The sequence below is a fragment of the Neophocaena asiaeorientalis genome, unplaced genomic scaffold (genome assembly GCF_003031525.2).
Source record: "Neophocaena asiaeorientalis asiaeorientalis breed wild unplaced genomic scaffold, Neophocaena_asiaeorientalis_V1.1 scaffold111, whole genome shotgun sequence".
NCBI classification, from domain to species: domain Eukaryota; kingdom Metazoa; phylum Chordata; class Mammalia; order Artiodactyla; family Phocoenidae; genus Neophocaena; species Neophocaena asiaeorientalis.
Window position 1 is genome coordinate 115,867 of NW_020174994.1, and position 21,025 is coordinate 136,891.

At 36.1% G+C, this 21,025-nt stretch overlaps 1 protein-coding gene across 3 annotated transcripts in view; it reads left to right on the forward strand.

The window, feature by feature from the left end:
• Positions 1 to 21,025, forward strand: part of TRPM7 (transient receptor potential cation channel subfamily M member 7) — a 112,386-nt gene that overhangs the window by 20,120 nt on the left and 71,241 nt on the right. For all 3 annotated transcript variants that reach the window (XM_024761869.1, XM_024761871.1, XM_024761870.1), the window contains exons 2-9: positions 2,424 to 2,503; positions 6,614 to 6,652; positions 8,399 to 8,597; positions 10,711 to 10,924; positions 13,298 to 13,422; positions 14,232 to 14,403; positions 18,406 to 18,580; positions 19,661 to 19,784. In XM_024761869.1, coding sequence (XP_024617637.1) covers positions 2,424 to 2,503; positions 6,614 to 6,652; positions 8,399 to 8,597; positions 10,711 to 10,924; positions 13,298 to 13,422; positions 14,232 to 14,403; positions 18,406 to 18,580; positions 19,661 to 19,784 — 1,128 coding nt within the window. The remainder of the gene's footprint in view (positions 1 to 2,423; positions 2,504 to 6,613; positions 6,653 to 8,398; positions 8,598 to 10,710; positions 10,925 to 13,297; positions 13,423 to 14,231; positions 14,404 to 18,405; positions 18,581 to 19,660; positions 19,785 to 21,025) is intronic.

Consider the following 21,025-nt stretch of genomic DNA (forward strand, 5'->3'; position numbering starts at 1 on the left):
GGAGTCATGCAAAATTTGTTGTGTTTAAAATGGGAAGAATAATAGCATGTTACGTGCTGATAGGAATAAGTTAATAAAGAAGGGGAAAAAATCAGGGAGAACTGGTGGAGAGTTAGTAAGGGTATGGGGTCTAGAGCGCAAGAGTGATTAGACTTAAATAGGAACACAGTCACAGGAAGGAAGGCAGAATGTGTGGGTATAGATACTCATTGGTGGACAGATGTGGTAGAGGTTTGTAGAAGTTCTCTTCTTGCTCAATTTTCTGAGTGAAATGGGAAGTAGATCATCACTTGAGAGTAAGAATGCTGAAGGAGTGTTGGTGGTTTGAGGAGAGGAGGAGATGGTGTGAAATCATACAGAAGAATGAGAAAATGGACCAGGGAAATATGGTGTGACTGTTGGACATCATGAAGGGACATTTGAGGTTTGTGGTCAGGGCTTTAAAGTGAAACCAGAGGGTGTTGTTTTGTTTTTTTCCATAGTCATATTAATATAGGCAGTTATGGAATAGATGGGGAATTGGATTGAATCAGGGTTGCGTTTGCTAGGTGTATTCCTAATACAGTAAAACTGGAGAGATTCCTATTTCCCCCCCCGCAAGGGGTATGTAGGGAAGCAGATTCTTCAAAGGAATACTACCAGACTTTAGTTAGAAAAAGAAGGTGGTGGCTTGCAGGATCTTAGTTCCCCAACCAGGGATCGAACCCATGCCCCCTGCAGTGGAAGCACAGAAGAATCCTAACCAGTGGACCCCCAGAGAATTCCCTAGAGGTTTCTTTTTGGAATACAGGCTCTTCCTTTTTGTACTGTACTGGTAAGAAAGAGGGGGATGGGGGCGAGAGATTTTGAGAGAGAGAGCGTGCTAATACCTATATTTAATATATATCTATATCTATAGATATATTAGATATTTAATGTTTATATGTCTAATATATATATTATGTGGAGGATGAAGCTCAAGATCTTCAATCTACTCAGTCCGAATTTATGGAGTTTCACCTATCTCAGTATGTAATGCCTCATCCCTTTTTTTAAAAAATAAATTTATTTATTTATTTTATTTTATTTTTGGCTGCCGTGGATCTTCATTGCTGCATGCGGGCTTTCTCTAGTTGCAGTGAGCGGGGGCTACTCTTTGTTGCTGTGCACGGGCTTCTCATTGCGGTGGCTTCTCTTGTTGCAGAGCATGGCCTCTAGGCGTGTGGGCTTCAGTAGTTGTGGCACGCAGGCTCAGTAGTTGTGGCTCGCAGGCTCTAGAGTGCAGGCTCAGTAGTTGTGGTGGATGGGCTTATGTGCTCCGCGGCATGTGGGATCTTCCCAGACCAGGGCTCGAACCCGTGTCCCCTGCATTGGCAGGTGGATTCTTAACCACTGAGCCACCAGGGAAGTCCACCTCATCCCTTTTTGATCAATCACCAATAGCAGGATACAGAGTCTGGGGATCCAGGCAGAAGCTTAAGTGGTGGTATAAAAAGTAATTTTAAAAAAAACTTTTAAATTTGAAATTATTTCAGGTTTAGAGTAATTGACGGAAATGTGTTAATCTTCCACTGTCATCCTAGATTTGTCTTATTCTCCATATTGATGTTTTTGCTTTATGCATTTTGAGACTACTTTATTTGGTGATTCATATTTAAGATTGTTGTAGTAGTCTGGTGAATCAGATATTTGAAATCATATAATAACCTGCACTATCCCTGTTGATGTTTAGCATGTATTTTTTTTTAGTATTGTCTTTCTTTTGATTAGAATTTGCTTGATATCTCTTTCTATCCCTGTACCATTAGCCATTCCATGGCCTATGCTTTAGGTATTTGTCTTAGAAACAGAGTATAGCTATTATTAGGTTTTATTTTATTTTTAGTTGAATCTGACAGTCACTTTTTGTGTGTGTGTGTGTGTGTGGTACGCGGGCCTCTCACTGTTGTGGCCTCTCCCGTTGCGGAGCACAGGCTCAGGACACGCAGGCTCAGCGGCCATGGCTCACAGGGTTAGCCGCTTTGCGGCATGTGGGATCTTCCCAGAGCAGGGCACGAACCCGTGTCCCCTGCATCGGCAGGCGAACTCTCAACCACTGCGCCACCAGGGAAGCCCTGACAGTCACTTTTAATTGGCTTTAAAATGATCCACTTCCCAGGATCATACCAGCCCCTCTTGAAGTTTCTGGCTGAAACTCGATTTCCCTCCTCTCTGGTTATTTGAAGCCACAGTATCTGCATAGCACTGTTGATTTAGTAATCTCAATCTCACTGGACTTAAATGGAATGATTCTAATATTTTAGGTGTGCTGTCGTCAGTCAACATGTTTGTATATAGTAAATATTTAGTGAATTAAATTATTTTAATGTATTTATCATTAAATTTTTCCTTGTAATATTAGTTGGTTAATTTATAAACCATCTTTTTTAAACTTTCTGTTTTAGTCCCAGAAATCCTGGATAGAAAGCACTTTGACCAAGAGGGAATGTGTATACATTATACCAAGTTCAAAAGACCCTCACAGGTAAGCATACTTCTCTTTCTTCTGGGTTCTTCTAGAAATAAATAAATAAATAAATTTATTTATTTACCTACCTACCTACCTTATATTTTTGGCTACGTTGGGTCTTAATTGTGGCAAACGAGATCTTCGTTGAGGCATGCAGGATCTTTCATTACGGAGCACGGTCTCTTTGTTGCGGCACTTGGGCTTCTCTTTAGTTGCAGTGTGTGGGATTTTTGTCTCTAGTTGTGGCGTGAGGGCTCCAGTGCACATGGGCTCTATAGCTGTGGTGCGCGGGCTCTCTTGTCGAGGTGCGTGGGCTTAGTTGCCGCGCGGCATGTGGGATCTTAGTTCCCTGACCAGGGATTGAACCTGCGTCTGCTGCATTGGAAGGCGGATTCTTTACCACTGGACCACCAAGGAAGTCCCTCTTCTAGAAATTTAGATGTAAATTATATTGCTATTTATTTATTAAAAATTTTAATTATTAATTATTTGTAGTTACTGTTAACTTTTGTGCTTACTGTTAATTATTCTTTTAGGATTAGGAGAAGGAGCTATCATAGCAAAATATCAGTGTTCTGGAGTTCTTAATGACATTTCACAACATAAAACCTCTTCTTCAAAGTGTTGTTCCATCCCTAATCTCCCCCATATCATACTAGTGTATTACAAAGACAGTTAAGGCTCTCTTTTTTAATTGATTCACTGATACTGAGAACTTAAAAAAGTTTGTGTATCGGTTTAATGGGCATCTACTGAGTGCCCAACACTATGGTTTATGCTGAAGAAACCAATATGAACCTAATAGTTGCTGGTTTTGTTTGCCAAAATATAGCTATAATGAGCACTTAGTGGAAAACCTATCACCAGAGATTCTGTTGGCATCTCTGATTGTCTTTTGGTCTTTAAAATGGCTTTGATAATAGAAAAAATTTTAAGTAAAGGACAGTAGTTAGAATTCAAGAAAAAGACCTGTTGAGGTATTTATTGAAGAAATATTTTTCCTAATATTTTTCTTTTTCTTTAGACCTAAAAATAGCAAGAAGCTTAAAAGGGTAAATTAAAAATACAGTTATTTTCTGGCCTACAGAGCACCTCTTTTCACAGGCACTTAGGAAAAATTAATTGAAAAAGGCATTTACAAGGATTTTTAGTCTTCTTACCTTTGCTGTCTCCTGTTAAACCCTGTTTGCTATGTAGTAATCTTCTCTGCAACTTTACTTCCATTTACTATATGGCTCTTATGAAAATACAGCCAAGTAGGTAATCTTTTATTAACTGATGTATTTTAAATTATAGCACCTGTCACCATTATTGTCCATAGTGAGTTTTTGGTAAATATTTGTTGAATAGAATTTCTGAACCTTTTGTTTGTTACATTACATAAACCTGCTGTTTGAATTCAACATTTCTCTTTTTTTTTAAACAGCAAAAAATACCTATTTTGAATATATCTCTCACTTAAACAAATTTCCATTATAAGAGGAATGTGCATGATAACTTTTGGAAAGTTTTGAGATGCAGAAAGTAGGCTCAGGGACTTCCCTTGTGGCGCAGTGGTTAAGAATCCATCTGCCAATGCGGGAGACACGGGTTTGATCCCTGGTCCAGGAAGTTGTCACATGCGGCGGAGCATCTAAGCCTGTGTGCCCCAACTACTGAGCCTGTGCTGTAGAGCCTGCGAGCCACAGCTACTGAAGCCCGTGCACCTAGAAGACCGTGCTCCGCAACAAGAGAAACCACTGCAATGAGAAGCCCATGCACCGCAATGAAGAGTAGCCCCCGCTCGCCACAACCAGAGAAAGCCCGCACACAGCAGCCAAGACCCAGAGCAGCCAAAAATAAATATATTTATTTATTTAATTTAAAAAGTTACTCTATCATTAAAAAAAAGAAAGTAGGCACAATACTCAGTTTCAAAACATGAAGACAGTCATTATTAATAACATTAATTGCACCTATTTTTAATCTTTTCTCAGTGCATAGCTTTCGTTTTAAAATATTGCTAAATTCAGTCTATACGTAAAGCTTTGAATCTGCTTTTTTAACAAAATGTTATAGTAATTACATTTTTTCATGATATAGATATTTTATAAGAATGGTAGTTAATATTCTGTTAGTGTAAGTATCACAATTCATATACCTATCCTACTCTTTGCCGTTTGAGTTATTTTCAGTTTTTAGCATTATAAATTAAAATTAGGTCACAGTGGAGATCTTAGTGGATAAAACTTTTGTGTTTAAAGTTTTATTCCCGCTTAGTATGTGTAATGCCAAAAAACTTTACAAAAGATAAAAGAAGACACATTATCACCAGTAGTGACGAGATTGCCTGAATATTGACTAGAGTAATATGATCCATCATCTTCAAGAAAAAGTGATGAGTAGAAAATAGTGTATGTATTAAATTTGCATTTATTTGATTACTGTTGAGAAAACATTTTTAATATTCTTTAATATTCCCCCAATTTTTGTTAATTTCTGTAAATGCCTTTTTAGATCATTAAAATAGATAACCTTAATGTCTCTTCCAATCATTATTCTATGATTTATTTGTATTTCTTACTAATTATTAAAGATAGGTTTTATTACAAGATAAGATTACATTTCTTAACCAGAGAGCATAAGTGACATTTCCCAGGTCCCATGGCTAATAATTCATAAAGATTGGATTAGAATTTAGATCTGCCAGTTCTAAATAAGACTGTGTTGTTCTTCCATTTAGAGAAAATTATGGTTTTGCTTTATTAAAAAATAGATTGTATTATCATTAAGGAGCTTATTTCTTGTAATTTTGTTAATTTTACTTTGCAGTAGAAATAATACAAGTCCTCATTAGGTGTTAAAGAAATCTCAAGCTGTTATTAAATACCCTTGCCTGTAGCCATCCATATGAGACCTAATTTACAAACACCATTAGCTGGTCATTTTTTCCTACACTAATTGGATTTTAAAATTAATTTAATATGAATAGGTTAATCATTGATTTACAAGGTACCAAAAATTATAAGTGAAAGCCTCGTTTTTACCACTGTGCCTTAACTATAAGTTCCCCTCCCTAAAGGAAACTGGTGTTACCTATTCCTTGGGATACCTTTCAGAAATAGATATACTCTTTGTCTGACCAAGCAGATGTATATTTATTCCTCCCTCTTCCCTTTTAAATACATACTGTTTATCTCGTGTTTATTATCTTGGCAATAACCACTTTGCTCTTAATTTTTGCATCCTTTTTAATTATATATCTGGATCATAATTTTAGTATTCCCTTAGGACATTTTAGCTATTCTGTTTTTTTGCTGTTAGAAAAAAAAATTCTGTTGGGTTTTTTCAGCAGTAGCCGTCCCTGACTCCTTGTTTGGTACCTTACAATAAATGCCGCTCTTTCCTTCACCACAATAAATAAATAAATAAATAAATGAATGAATGAATGAAAAAAAATTCTGTAGTGAATAACCTTATAAGTGAATCATTTTACACATATGCTGTAGATATTTTTTAACCTTCACTCTTAGTACTTTAGACTTAGAGAAAGAGTCTGCATTTTTCATTTTGATAAGTATTGCCAAATTGCCCTCCATAGAGAGTTTATCAATTTATACTCCTCCCAGCAGATACGAGGCTACTTTCCTCTATATTCTCACCAAGATATTGTCTTAAAGGATTAAAAAAATTATTTTTCTAATCAAATACCTTTTCATGTTTGTTTTTACTGTGAATTATCTGTTTATATATTTTCCTATTTTATATTGATTCAATGAAGCTCTTATATATTAGGAAAACTAACATTTTGTCTGCAAATATTTTTTCTCAGTTTACCTTTAGACTTTATGGGTGACATATTTTTGCCACATAAAAATGTTGTATTTTTTATGTAGTTAAATCTGTCAGTCTTTTCTCTTATGGTTTTAAGTCACAACTAATTATATTTTAAATATGAAAATCATGTTAGTTTTTAAAAGTAGTTATTTGAATATGTAAATTAAGGTATAAATGTCTTGTGCTATCTACTGAAAAATTAAACTAAATACATAATTTTTCCTTTGTTTTGTATTTTTTATGGATTTTATATAGTTTAAACTAAAAAAATTATTTCCCTTTAAGTAATAGATTTACCTTGTTTTATAGGTGCCTTCCAGGATGTCAAATTTGTCAACAACTCGTCAGGTAATTTTCATAACTCCATTGCACAAATTTTGAAAAATAAAACTAATGTATAAAAAAAATCAGAATACATTGGGATAAATTCACAGGCCATTATGTTTAAGGGTTACTTTACTCAGACTTGGGAGGTGAAGGATCAGGCAAAGCTGCTTGAAACTCAAGTGTAGGTATCTGAGCAGAGTTCTAAAGCTGAATGTGACTTAGGTAAAGATTGAGGGAAAGGGATTTTAGGCAGAGAGAACAGGATGTGGGAAGGCCTGGCAGTGAAAAAGATTATGGTTCTGTCAGGAAACTGCAGGCTGTAGAATGTAAGATGGATATTGGAGAGATCAGAGTCTGGAGAAATAAGTAGGGCCAGATCATTTAAGCTCTTTGTGTACTATGCCACACAGTTTTGATTTCATGTTAAAAGGGTATTATATAGGGAAGTAACATGTTTAGTTTTTTTTTTTTTTCTTCAATAAAAGCAGTTGGTATTTTGAGGAGATTGGATTGGGAGAAAAAAATAGTTTAGAAACTTTTGGAGTAATTCTGGCAAAAAATGAGAGCCTGAATTAAGATACTGGCTATGGTGATGAAGGAGAAGTAGGCATGTTTGAAGGGATTAATCAGACAAATTCAGTAGGATTTGGTGGATGTATGGAGAAAGGGAAGATTTGAGGATGGTACCTAAATTTCTTACTTAGGCAACTAATTAAAGAGTAATGTTGTTCTTTTAAGCTGTGATGAAAGAAGACAAGAGGAAGATGAGAAGGTCTCTTGGTGGTGGGCTAGGAAAAGAAGTGCATAGAATATATTCATTTAGATATATTGAGTTGTTTTAGCATCTCCAGTCCTGTTCATTTGTTCCTCTAGATGGGAAGTTTTCTGTCTGGTGTCTTTACACTCAGGATGAAGAGCTTCCTTTAGCATTTGGTATAATGCAGATATACTGGAGAGGAATTTTCTCAGCTTGGTTTATCTGAAAATATGTTTATTTTACTCTCATTTTTAAAGGGTATTTTCACTGAATGTGGAATTCTGAGTTGATACTTTTCTCATTCCAGTGCTTTGAAGATACCATTATATTGTCTTCTAGCTGTTGGTTTCTAGTGAGAAGTCAGCTGTCGTTAGTGTAGTTGCTCTCCTGTGTGTAATGGGTCTTTTTTTCCTCTGGCTATTTTAAGGATTTTTTTTTTTTCCCTGTAATTCTGGATTTCAACAGCAGGTCTATGATGTGCCTAGGAATGGTTCTTTTTGTACTTCTTGCATAAATATCTGCAAGTTCATATTTTTCACCAAATTTATAAGTTTTCAGCCATTGTTTCCTAAAATACTTTGCTGCCCCATTCTCTATCTCTCTTCCCTTAGAAACTCCAGGTATACATATATTAGATTGCTTGATATTTTCCACAAGTCACTGAGGCCCTGTTTCATTTTTATTTAATTAAAATAATTTTTCCCATTTATTAGATTAGATCATTTGTATTGATCTGTCTTCAGGTTCACTAACACTTATTTCTGCAATCTCCAATGCTGTTTTGCCCATCCAGTAGGAAGTAGATGCCCCAAACTAAATTTAGAAGACTGTATCATCAAATACTAATGTATTTATACTATTTTAATTCTATGGTGACGGTATTAATTTACTGATATCCTAAAATCAAAAAGATTAATTTTCATACTCTGAGTTCATTTATTTTCGTATGGTTTTTCATTGACTAATTTTTTAAAAGGTTTTTTTAAAATTTTATTACTTTTTTCCTTTAGGTGTTTTTGTGGTCGCTTGGTCAAGCAACATGCTTGTTTTACTGCAAGTCTTGCCATGAAATACTCAGATGTGAAATTGGGTGACCATTTTAATCAGACATTAGAAGAGTGGTCTGTGGAAAAACATACAGAACAGAGCCCAACGGATGCTTATGGAGTCATAAATTTTCAAGGGGGTTCTCATTCCTACAGAGCTAAGGTATGTCATGTATTTGAGTTTCTTCATTTACCTTATTACCTAATAATATACGTTTATTACCTGACAATAATATTGTGTCAGAAAATTAGTTTCAATCATTTCCTTATGTATTTTAAAGTTCTTTATATAGGTACATATATGAATATAGAATTGTTATATCTTGTTGAATGGAACCTTTTAGTTTAGTCTACTATCTCACTTTTTCTTTTCTTTTTGGTCTTTTGGATTAAGTATTTTTTCATTAAGCTTGCCTTCTTTATAGCATTTTATTTATACATTGTTTTTCTATTCTTTAGATTAATCTTATAATAAATACTATAAAATGCATTTATAACTTGTTCCTATTATAAATTAGTACTTTTACCACTTCCTGGACAACGCAAGAAACTTTAGAATACTTGTGACTACATTTTTTTCCCTCATGACTAATGTGCTCTTGTTGGCATGAATTTTATTTCTTCGTGTATTAAACTTCCAAATCATAATTATTATTCATTTAGATGTATCAACATATTATCCCTTAGATTGTTCCACCTGCCTCCCTCCCTGCCTTGATTTGATAAGCAGTGCCAAATGTTGGGCCTGTCTCTCCATTTTTTCTATTCTCTTGGATCCTGATCCCACAAGTTGTCACTGCTTTGGTAGCTCACTGATAGCTTAACAACAGGTGTTATTTATCTAGTTTCTAGTTTCTTTAGTTCCCAGGGGCTGTTAGTCGCAGACAACCTAGTCCATCATTGTTGGAAATGGAATTCCTCATTTATTACTAACATAATCTTTTTTTTAAAAAAATTAACTTTAGATTGTTTTCCAAACACTACTTAATGTACCCAAGTATAATAATGAGTTAAACAGAACTAATGCAGAAAGACTTAGTACAGAACAAATCTCATTACAAATCATTCTTAACGGATTCTGGAGTCTTCTCAGTTTTATATAATTCTGATATTTTGGGATAATTTTCCTTGGTGTTTGATCTCTATTTGTAAAGGAATTGGCAATATGTTGTTTTGCAAAGAACCTTTATTAGAGATGATTAAAAGTGTTTTTCTGGGCTTCCCTGGTGGCGCAGTGGTTGAGCGTCCGCCTGCCGTTGCAGGGGACACGGGTTTGTGCCCCGGTCCGGGAAGATCCCACATGCTGCAGAGCGGCTAGGCCCATGAGCCATGGCCGCTGAGCCTGCGCGTCTGGAGCCTGTGCTCCGCAACGGGAGAGGTCACAACAGTAAGAGGCCTGTGTACCGCAAAAAAAAAAGTGTTTTTCTTCCAACATCTGAATATTTTAGATTTCTTATGAGCTAAGTCATAGGTGCTTTAGATAAAGAAAATGAATTACAGTAGTCATAGCGAGTAAATTTTGTGATGTCACTTACCAGAAAGATCATTTTTTTAATCTTTCAAACCAGAGGAACTTACTCCACAGATATGATAGCTTATTTCCTTATAGAATGATTTTTCAAAAATTAAAGTGGTGATTCCATCTGAACACCTTGAAATACTGAGCAAAATTTATTATTTTCAGCAATTTGTGAGTCAAATCCACAGTTACTTCCAGTGAAGGAAACAATCATCTGTATTAAAAAAATCTGTGTTACTTTACTGCATAGTCACAATTCTGATCAGTGGATTAGATCATTGATCAAACTTTCAAACAGATAATTCAGTATTTGCCTCTCATAGTTGCAAGAGTTGTAGAAGTCTCCATGTTTTCACCATTCTTCTCTTATTTTCCCTTTTCCCATCATCATACCTATCCTTAACACTTCTCACTCAATGCATACTTATAGTTAAACAAGGCAATGAGTACTGTGGATAAATTTGTAAATCAGATGAATGGTAATTAAGTTTATATAAACAGAAAGAGTAACAAATTTACATCTTGGTTTAAAAATTACAGTGCCACTACTTCTGTAGCTCTTATGGAATGATTTTCCAACTTTAAAATCATTTGCTATTGCTTATTCCTAGAAGTGTAAATATATTGCAAGTAGCCTGTGAAATTTATTTTATAATAATCTGATCCAAACAAAATTTTTCTTAAGTCATATAATGTTGCATTTTGAAACCTATGAATATTCAATTGTTAATTATTGTTTTAAAACCTTTTTTATTAGTATGTGAGGCTATCATATGACACCAAACCTGAAGTCATTCTACAACTTCTTCTTAAAGAATGGCAAATGGAATTACCCAAACTTGTTATCTCTGTACACGGTGGCATGCAGAAATTTGAGCTTCACCCACGAATCAAGCAGTTGCTTGGAAAGGGTCTTATTAAAGCTGCAGTTACAACTGGAGCCTGGATTTTAACAGGAGGAGTAAACACAGGTAATGTGATTATACCAGTTTTATTTGGTGTGCTTGTAAATTCTTCATAATATCAATTAGATATTTGAAAAGTCAACACTGAATATAAATATATTCAATTCTTCTGTTAAATAATCTACTTCCTAAGTATAAATGCTAACTGAAAAAGTATTTGGTTTTCATTTATTCTTTTAAAAGAATAATATGCTTTATCATTCACTTTTTTAAAATTAAGACTTTATTTATTTCTGGCCACGCTGTGCGGCTTGTGGGATCTTAGTTCCCGGACCAGGGATTGAATCCGGGACCCGCGTCCCTCCGTGAAAGCACCAAGTCCTAACCACTGGACCGCCAGGGAATCCCCAAGAATAATATGCTTTAGAGCAGGGGTTTGCAAACTGTGGCTCCATGCACCAAATCCAGCCTACTCCTTATTTTTGTAAATAAAGGATTTTTGGAACGCAGCCACACTCATTTATTTTTGTATTGTTTTGTATCATACTTTTGTGCTACAAAAGCAGAGGTGAGTGGTCTGACAAAGACTGTATGCCCTGCAAAGCCTAAAATATTTACAATTTGGTCCTTTATAAGAAAGTTTGCTGACTCCCTACTGTAAAGTGAAGTGTTGTTCTTGTCACTCTGTGACTACTGGTAAATTGAGAGAAGAATGGCAATTCATTGCCTAGACACTGGTAACAAATAGCTTTTCAAATTAATTTTTAATGTACTATAATCTTTCATTCTAAGTCTTTCCTGTCAGATATACAGGTTGGATATATTGAAGGCAAATTAATTTTAATATCCAAAGTAAAACATAGTTATTATTTAAATTAGCTTGGAAAAATCTAATTTGTTATCAGCAACTGTGTTTTGAACCTCATTGTGTGTCAGGCACTCTTCTGGCTGCTGAAAATATATCATTCCACAAAATAAAATATTTACCTTCATGGAACTTATATTCTAGTGGGGAAGATGCAAACAACAAACATAACTAAATAGTGTATAATAAATTAGATGATAAGTGCTTTGGAGACACATGAAATACAGAGGCGGGATAGTGAGGGATGGTCGAGGGGACTTCATTGATAAGGTGACATTTGAGTAGAGATGTAAGGAAATGAAGTGAGCAAGATCAGAATAATGTGGAGCAGAGCATTTAAAGGAGAAGTGGCAAGTGTTGGAAGAATAGTAAGAAAGGTCCAGTGTAGCTTGACTGGAATGAGCAAGGAGTGCCAAGTGATGAAATCAGAAAGTTATGGGTGAGTGGTGGTGGTGGTAGGCCTGGCGTGGGGTGGTGTGGTGAATAGCATGGGCAATAGACAGATCATCATATAAGGCCTTGTAGGCCATTATAAGCACTATGACTTTTAATCGAATGAGAAGGGGAGGTTTTAAACAGAGAGTTGACAAGAGCAAAGATCACTTGAATGATGATTTAAAAATAGACTGTAAACAGGCAAGGCATCACTTGGAAGAACAGTGAAGGTGCTGTTTCCATTATCCATGTTAGGAATGAGATCTAATGCGTTATAAAAATCAAATTGAGTGATGCACTGGTTTGCTAGGGCTGCTATAATAAAATACCACAGACTTGGTGGCTTAAACAAAAGAAATTTATTTTCTCACAGTTCTGGAGACCCAAGATCAAGATGTTAGCAGGTTTGGTTCCTCCTGAGGCATCTCTCCTTGACTTTCAGATGGCTCTCTTCTCCCTGTGTCCTCCTGTGGCCTTCCCTCTGTGCATGTGCATCCCTGGTGTCTCTTTTTGTGTCCAAATTTCCCCTTCTTATAAGGACACCAGCCAGATTGGAGTAGGGCCCACCCTAACAGCCTCATTTTCACATGATAACCTAAAGAACCTATTTCCAAATACAGTCACATTCTGAGGTACTGGGATTAGGATTGCAACATAGGAATTTTGGAGAGGTTACAGTTCAGTCCATAACAAGTGATAATGAGAAGTTGTGTGCTCTTTTGAATTATCTTTTCTACTTTCCTCCCAATTTTGACTCAGTTGGAAAACTTTTGTAGTTTTTTGTGAGCATGTGTGTTTTGCTTGTAGTCCTGAGCCATACTCTTGTTTTTTTTAAGATGATGTTTAGAGCAGTAACAAAAACTACAGTTAACATGAGGAATCTAAGAGAGGAGACTAGGCCTAACAACATGGTAAAAGTTTTACGTGTGTTTCAGGCAGTTGTAGTGATTTGACATTGTGGGTTTTTTTTTCTTTTTTGTCCTTGTATTTTCTTTTGTAAGTTTGTCTTTTGGACCTTGTTGCCTTTTATCTAGTGTATGTAAAGAAAAATACCACCAATTGTAATGTTATTGAGCAAAGGATTGTTCTGAACACTGTAAAGACTTCCAAATAAAATGAATTAAATTTTGTATGAACAGGTGTGGCAAAACATGTTGGTGATGCCCTTAAAGAACATACTTCCAGATCATCTCGAAAGATTTGCACTATCGGAATAGCTCCGTGGGGAGTGATTGAAAACAGAAATGATCTTGTTGGGAGAGATGTAAGAGTGCTTTTTAAAATTTCTTACATTTAAACTTATGTATAAACAAAATTAGAGCAAGAATAATGCGAAGTCAACCTAAAATATTCATGATCATACCACGACCGTTTCGAAAATGCGTTCATAGATACAAAAAGTAGTGTTAATACATTGTTTCTGCCTTCTTTTGTATAACTATTTCACACCGTTTCCATGTCATGCCAGTCTTTGTAATTAAATTTTTAATGGCGACATTCTATTAAGAATTAATTGTATTGTCTGTAAGAGTAGTAATCAAATACCGGTGTTTTATTCAAGTAGGTTAAAGACATGTGAATTGGTTATAGATATCTTTCAAGAGATTATTAAAAAGGAATTACTGAATTATAATGATCACTTTCAAGTGCAATTAAATTTCTAACATCAATTTTAAAGATTCTACTTATGACTGGAAAAATAACTATGACATTTGATTGCTTTTCTTCAGTGTCCTTTATATATTTCACTTTATTCAGTAATAACTTAATAGTTTCTTCATATTGTTTGTTTATTTGCTTGTTTGCTGCTGTTTCCTTTGCATGGGATGATGAAATATGGTATATTCTGCATTGATAGCCGAAATACAACACTGTGGTTCAACCCATTATTGAATAATCTTCAGCTGCTTAAAAGCTCATGCTTTTTGATATATTCTTTTACATTTTCTATTTGTTGCTATGCATAAATAGAATCTTATCTCCTACTTGCCTTTACAGATTATTTCAAAATTTGTTTTTACTTTATATTAAATTTAATCCTGCCCACTAACTCTCACGTTTGCTATTGTTTAGGTGGTTGCTCCTTACCAAACGTTATTGAACCCTCTGAGCAAATTGAATGTTCTGAATAATCTACATTCCCATTTCATATTGGTGGATGATGGCACTGTTGGAAAGTATGGGGCAGAAGTCAGACTGAGAAGAGAACTTGAAAAAACTATTAATCAGCAAAGAATTCATGCTAGTAAGGGAATTTATAAATTTGTTGTTGTTGAAATTATCCTGGGCTGTATTAATTGCGAGCAGCATTCTAAAAAAGGTAGACTGTTCTTTAAGTGTTCATTTCCTTATGTAGCAGGATAACATACAAAACAACCATGAATGACTGACCTTACACAAAATAAGATCTAGGAAAGGAAGTCTGAGATTAAATAGGGTACTCAGATAACAAAGCCAAAGCCACAGAGGTTCATTGGAAGCTTTGTTGCTATTGTAAACCCACTGCAGCTCAAGGAATTCAGAAATATTCTTAATGTATGACATATTCCAATACCCGACTTTGAAATTCAAGATTGAAGAGGAAAAATATACTTTATGGTGAAGTAAGAATCACCTTGCTTAAAGTTGATAACACGAGTAGGTATCACTCTTTGGTAGATAATGTCTTAAAAGTTGGTATTTTTGACACTGGTCTTCCTTTCTTTTTTTTTTTTTTACATCTTTATTGGAGTATAACTGCTTTACAATGGTGTGTTAGTTTCTGCTTTATACTCGATCTGTATGACACACTCTGGGTCTATCCACTTCATTACAAATAGCTCAATTTCATTTCTTTTTATGGCTGAGTAATATTCCATTGTATATATGTGCCACATCTTCTTTATCCATTTATCCGATGATGGACACTTAGGTTGTTTCCATCTCTGGGCTATTGTAAATAGAGCTGCAATGAACATTTTGGTACATGACTCTTTCTGAATTATGGTTTTCTCAGGGTATATGCCCAGTAGTGGGATTGCTGGGTCATATGGTAGTTCTATTTGTAGTTTTTTAAGGAACCTCCATACTGTTCTCATAGTGGCTGTACCAGTTCACATTCCCACCATCACTGCAAGAGTGTTCCCTTTTCTCCACACCCTACAGGTGGTGCATTTCTAAGAATTTGTCCATTTATTCCAGACTGTCCATTTTATTGGCATGGAGTTGCTTATAGTAATCTCTCATGATCTTTTGTACTTCTGCAGTGTCAGTTGTTACTTCTCCTTTTTCATTTCTAATTCTATTGATTTGAGTCTTCTCCCTTTTTTTCTTGATGAGTCTGGCTAATGGTTTATCAATTTTGTTCAGCTTCTCAATGAACCAGCTTTTAGTTTTATTGATCTTTGCTATCGTTTCCTTCAATTCTTTTTCATTTATTTCTGCTGTGATCTTTATGATTTTTTTCCGTCTGCTAACTTTGGGTGTTTTTGTTCTTCTTTCTCTGATTGCTTTAGGTTGTTTATTCGAGATGTTTCCTGTTTCTTAAGGTAGGATTGTATTGCTATAAACTTCCCTCTTAGAACTGCTTTTGCTGCATCCCATAGGTTTTGGGTCGTCATGTCTCCATTGTCATTTGTTTCTAGGTATTTTTAATTTCTCTTTGATTTCTTCAGTGATCACTTCGTTATTAAGTAGTGTATTGTTTAGTCTCCATGTGTTTGTATACTTTACAGATCTTTTCCTGTAATTGATATCTAGTCTCATAGCGTTGTGGTCGGAGAAGATACTTGATACGATTTCAATTTTCTTAACTTTACCAAGGCTTGATTTGTGACCCAAGATACGATCTATCCTGGAGAATGTTCCATGAGCACTTGAGAAAATGGGTATTCTGTTGTTTTTGCATGGAATGTCCTATAAATATGAATTAAGTCCATCATGTTTAATGTATCATTTAAAGAATGTGTTTCCTTATTTATTTTCATTTTGGATGATCTGTACATTGGTGAAAGTGGGGTGTTAAAGTCCTTTACTATGATTGTGTTACTATCAATTTCCCCTTTTATGGCTGTTAGTATTTGCCTTATGTATTGAGGTGCTTCTATTTTGGGTGCATAAATATTTACAATTGTTATACCTTCTTCTTGGATCGATCCCTTGATCATTATGTAGTGTCCTTCTTTGTCTCTTCTAATAGTCTTTATTTTAAAGTCTGTTTGGTCTGATATGGGAATTGCTACTCCAACTTTCTTTTGGTTTCCATTTGCATGGAATATCTTTTTCCACCCCCTTACTTTCAGTCTGTATGTGTCTCTAGGTCTGAAGTGGGTCTCTTGTAGACAGAATATATATGGGTCTTGTTTTTGTATCAAAAAAGTAGAAATAAAGAATTAGAAGAAAGAAAGAAAGGAAGGAAGGAAGGAAAGAAGGGAGGGAGGAAGGAAGGAAGGAGGGATCGAGGGAAGGAAGGAAAAAAGAACGAAAGAAGATAAAGTAAGATAAAATATAATAAAGTTATTAAAACAAAAAATATTAAGAGAAAAATTAAAGAAAAGAAAAACTGGACAGATAGAACCCTAGGACAAATGGTGGAAGCAAAGCTATACAGACAAAATCTCACACAGAAGCATACAAATACACACTGATAAAAAGTGGAAAAGGGGAAAAAATCATAAATCTTGCTCTCAAAGTCCACCTCCTCAATTTGGGATGATTCCTTGTCTATTCATGTATTCCATAGATGCAGGGTAAATCAAGATGATTGTGGAGCTTTAATCCACTGCTTCTGAGGCTGCTGGGAGAGATTTCCCTTTCTCTTCTTTGTTCTCACAGCTCCCGGGGCTCTGCTTTGGATTTGGCCTCGCCTCTGCGTGTAGGTCTGTTCTTCGCTCATACAGGATGGGGTTAAAGGAGCAGCTGCTTCAGGGACAAGGCTGTGTTCTAGCTGCCAACTCCAGTCCTCTCCCTGCGCTCCAACCGACCGAAGCTCGAGCCTCAGGTCCCAGCCCCGCCCGCCCCGGCCGGTGAGCAGACAAGCCTCTCGGGCTGGTGAGTGCTGGTCGGCACTGACCCTCTGTGCAGGAATCTCCCCACTTTTCCCTCAGCACCCCTGTTGCTGTGCTTTCCTCCGCGGCCCCGAAGCTTTCCCCCTCCACCACCCGCAGTCTCCGCCCGCGAAGGGGCTTCCTAGCATGTATGTGGAAACCTTTCCTCCTTCACAGCTGCTTCCCACTGGTGTAGGTCCCGTCCCTATCCTTTTGTCTCTGTTTATTCTTTTTTCTTTTGCCCTACCCAGGTACGTGGGGAGTTTCTTGCCTTTTGGGAGGTCTGAGGTCTTCTGCCAGAGTTCAGTAGGTGTTCTGTAGAGTTGTTCCACGTGTAGATGTATTTCTGGTGTATCTGTGGAGAGGAAGGTGATCTCCTTATCTTACTCTTCTGCCATCTTCCCTTCGTCCTCTGGTCTTCCTTTCTGACCATGGTCAAACTTTCTGGTTCAACATCTGGATTTTTATTTCCCAAAAAAAAGAATGTAATAATTTTAGGAGACCAAGGAGGTGAGCTCTATGACAAAGTGAAATAGAAATGCAAACTCATAGAACAGTATTTTCAGATTATGATGGAGTCATAGCATCTCCTAAAAATTAGGAATATCTTAGAATCCTTCATACCCCACTAGGGAATGCCTATATTTTGGATTCTTTCACTGCAGTACAAGTTATTGTAAAACAAAAATTGGTATTCACTAAATTTTTTGTTACTCTTAATAGAGGTCTTGGATTTTTTTGATCTGTTTTGTCTATGTAATCCTGATTCTGTTAATTTCTATATTAATGTCTCAATGCATTTGGAATCAAAAATAGACATTTTAAAAGTGATTAAAGACAAATACATATGAGAAGTTCAACTCATAAAGTATTAAAAAACTGAAAACCAAATTGGTGTTTTAATTTCTTGTCGAGTTAAAGTAGTGAAATATACAAAATAATTATTGCTTTTCAGTGAATATATAAATTATAGTGTGTGCCTCATTATATATTGGATTTTCTAATTTTGTTATTTAGAACAGACTTAAAGTCAGTGCAAAAGTAATTTATTCAGTATTTAATTTATTTATATCAGACTATATATCATGTTGAGTATGTAATATTAAGTCAACATAGTCTTATAAGAAATTATATTTTGGCATTTTATTTTTGATTGAGTGAAAACTAAGATTAAATTACTGAATTTTGCCTAATATCATAATTAATCTTTTACCTTTTTTAAGGAATTGTTCAAGGTGTTCCTGTGGTGGCACTTATATTTGAGGGTGGGCCAAATGTTATCCTCACAGTTTTAGAATACCTTCAGGAAAGTCCTCCTGTTCCAGTCGTCGTATGTGAAGGAACAGGCAGGGCTGCAGATCTACTAGCATATATTCATAAACAGACAGAAGAAGGAGGGTAAGTGTATGATTACAACATATTTTTAATAATTTTATGTAAAGAAGCTGTGGTTTTTAGAATATTAGATTCATTTCAGTGTTTTAATAATATGAAAATACCTTCTTAAGTCTTGAGGAAATAGCCTGTCTGATACATTATTGGAATGAATTAAAATATAAGTCTTTGTAGTGGACAGTTTTCAAAGACCTGTTAAATAGAGGCACATATCTTTTGACGCAACAGTTCCATTTCTGATAATTGTTCCTACAAATGTACTTGCACGCATGTGAAATAACATATATAAAGTTACTCAATACAGTGTGGTTTGTAACAGTAAAAGATTGGAACAAAATAGAACATTTATATCAAGGGGACTAGATAAATAACTTAAGGTACATCTGCACAACGGAGTAGTTTGTAGTTACATCAGGTATCTGTATATTAGATTTGGAAAGATTACCAAAATATATATGTAAAAAAAGGAAAATGTACAGTAACATGTATATTTTGGCACCTTTTATGTAGGAAAAAAGACAAGGAGATAATTGTATGTATTGAAAGAGATCCTCAAATGTTATACAAAGTAATAGTGTTTCTTGAAAGCAGTTGAAATGGAATGGCTGATGGAAGACAGTGGGAAAGACACTTTCACTATGAATTTTCACAGTTTTATATTTTATATTATATCATATTTTTGAGCATGTAAATATATTCCGTATTGAGAAAAAGAAATAAAAATGCAAATGTGCTGGTATTTAACACATTTTGTTAAAATACTGCTTTTTACACCATATTATCTTAAAATTATCTTTATACAATGTCTTACATGATAAGATACTGTATAACTGATAACATTAACACATGCCTTATAAAAAATTAAGAAATAATTCAAAGAGAAAAATCACTCCATTCCATTTTCCACCCTTATGACTTATAGTAGGAGTCTAATGAAGGAGAAAATTTCACTCAGGGTCAAGTATTTAATATTAATACAGTATCTTTAAATGTCTTGCCTGGATCCACTAGGACTTGATATTAGATTCTTCAAATAATGGAATTTGAAATCAGTGGATTGAGTTATGTTTCCTCTTACTTCAGGAATCTTCATGATGCAGCAGAGCCTGATATTATTTCAACCATCAAAAAAACATTTAACTTTGGCCAGAGTGAAGCAGTTCATTTATTTCAAACACTGATGGAATGTATGAAAAGAAAGGAGCTCGTAAGTACATTTCACAGAATAAGCCTTTTTTTTTTAATATAGGTTTATTTTGGCTGCATTGGGTCTCCATTGCTGTGCGCGGGCTTTCTCTAGCTGCAGCGAGCGGGGGCTACTCTTTGTTGTGGTGAGTGGGCTTCTCATTGTGGTGGCTTCTCTTGTTGCGGAGCACGGGCTCTAGGCACATGGGCTTCAGTAGCTGTGGCACGTGGGCCTCAGTAGTTGTGGCACACGGGCCCTAGAGCACAGGCTCAGTAGTTGTGGTGCACAGGCTTAGTTGCTCTGCAGCATGTGGGATATTCCCGGACCAGGGCTAGAACCCGTGTCCCCCTGCATTGGTAGGTGGATTCTTAACCACTGCGCCACCAGGGAGGCCCAGAATAAGCCTTTTTATTTCATTCAAAGTACATTCTAAATTGGATAAATGCTTTTTTATTTTTTTAATTTAATTTTATTATTTTTATTTTTTGCGGTACGCGGGCCTCCCACTGCCGCGGCCTCCCCCATTGCGAAGCACAGACTCCGGATGCGCAGGCTCAGCTGCCATGGCTCACGGGCCCAGCCGCTCCACAGCATGTGGGATCTTCCCAGACCGGGGCACGAACCCATGTCCTCTGCATCGGCAGGCGGACTCTCAGCCACTGTGCCACCAGGGAAGCCCTGGATAAATGCTTTTTAATTAATTAATTAATTTTTGGCTGCTCCCCATGGCTTATGGTATCTTAGTTCCCTGACCAGGGATTGAACCCAGGCCCTCTGCAGTGAAAGCATGGAGTCCTAACCACTGGACCTCCAGAGAATTCCCAATTGGAGAAATACTTTTTTAAAAAACTTTGGATTTAAAATTTTAAAATCTTTTCTAACCATGTAAAGATGTCATTTATAATTTTGTTCAAGCTAAGAGATAGCATAGAAGGATTATGGGGTTTTTAAAAAAATTATTTAATTTATTTATTTACTTTGGCTGGGTTGGGTCTCTGTTGCTGCGCGCGGGCTCTCTCTAGTTGCTGTGAGCGGGGGCTGCTCTTCGTTGTGGTGTGCGGGCTTCTCATTGTGGTAGCTTCTCTTGTTGTGGAGCAGGGGCTCTAGGCGCACGGGCTTCCATAGTTGCAGCACGTGGGCTCAGTAGTTGTGGCACATGGGCTTAGTTGCTCCGCTGCATGTGGGATCCTCCCGGACCAGGGATTGAACCCGTGTCCCCTGCATTGGCAGGCGGATTCTCAACCACTGCGCAACCAGGGAAG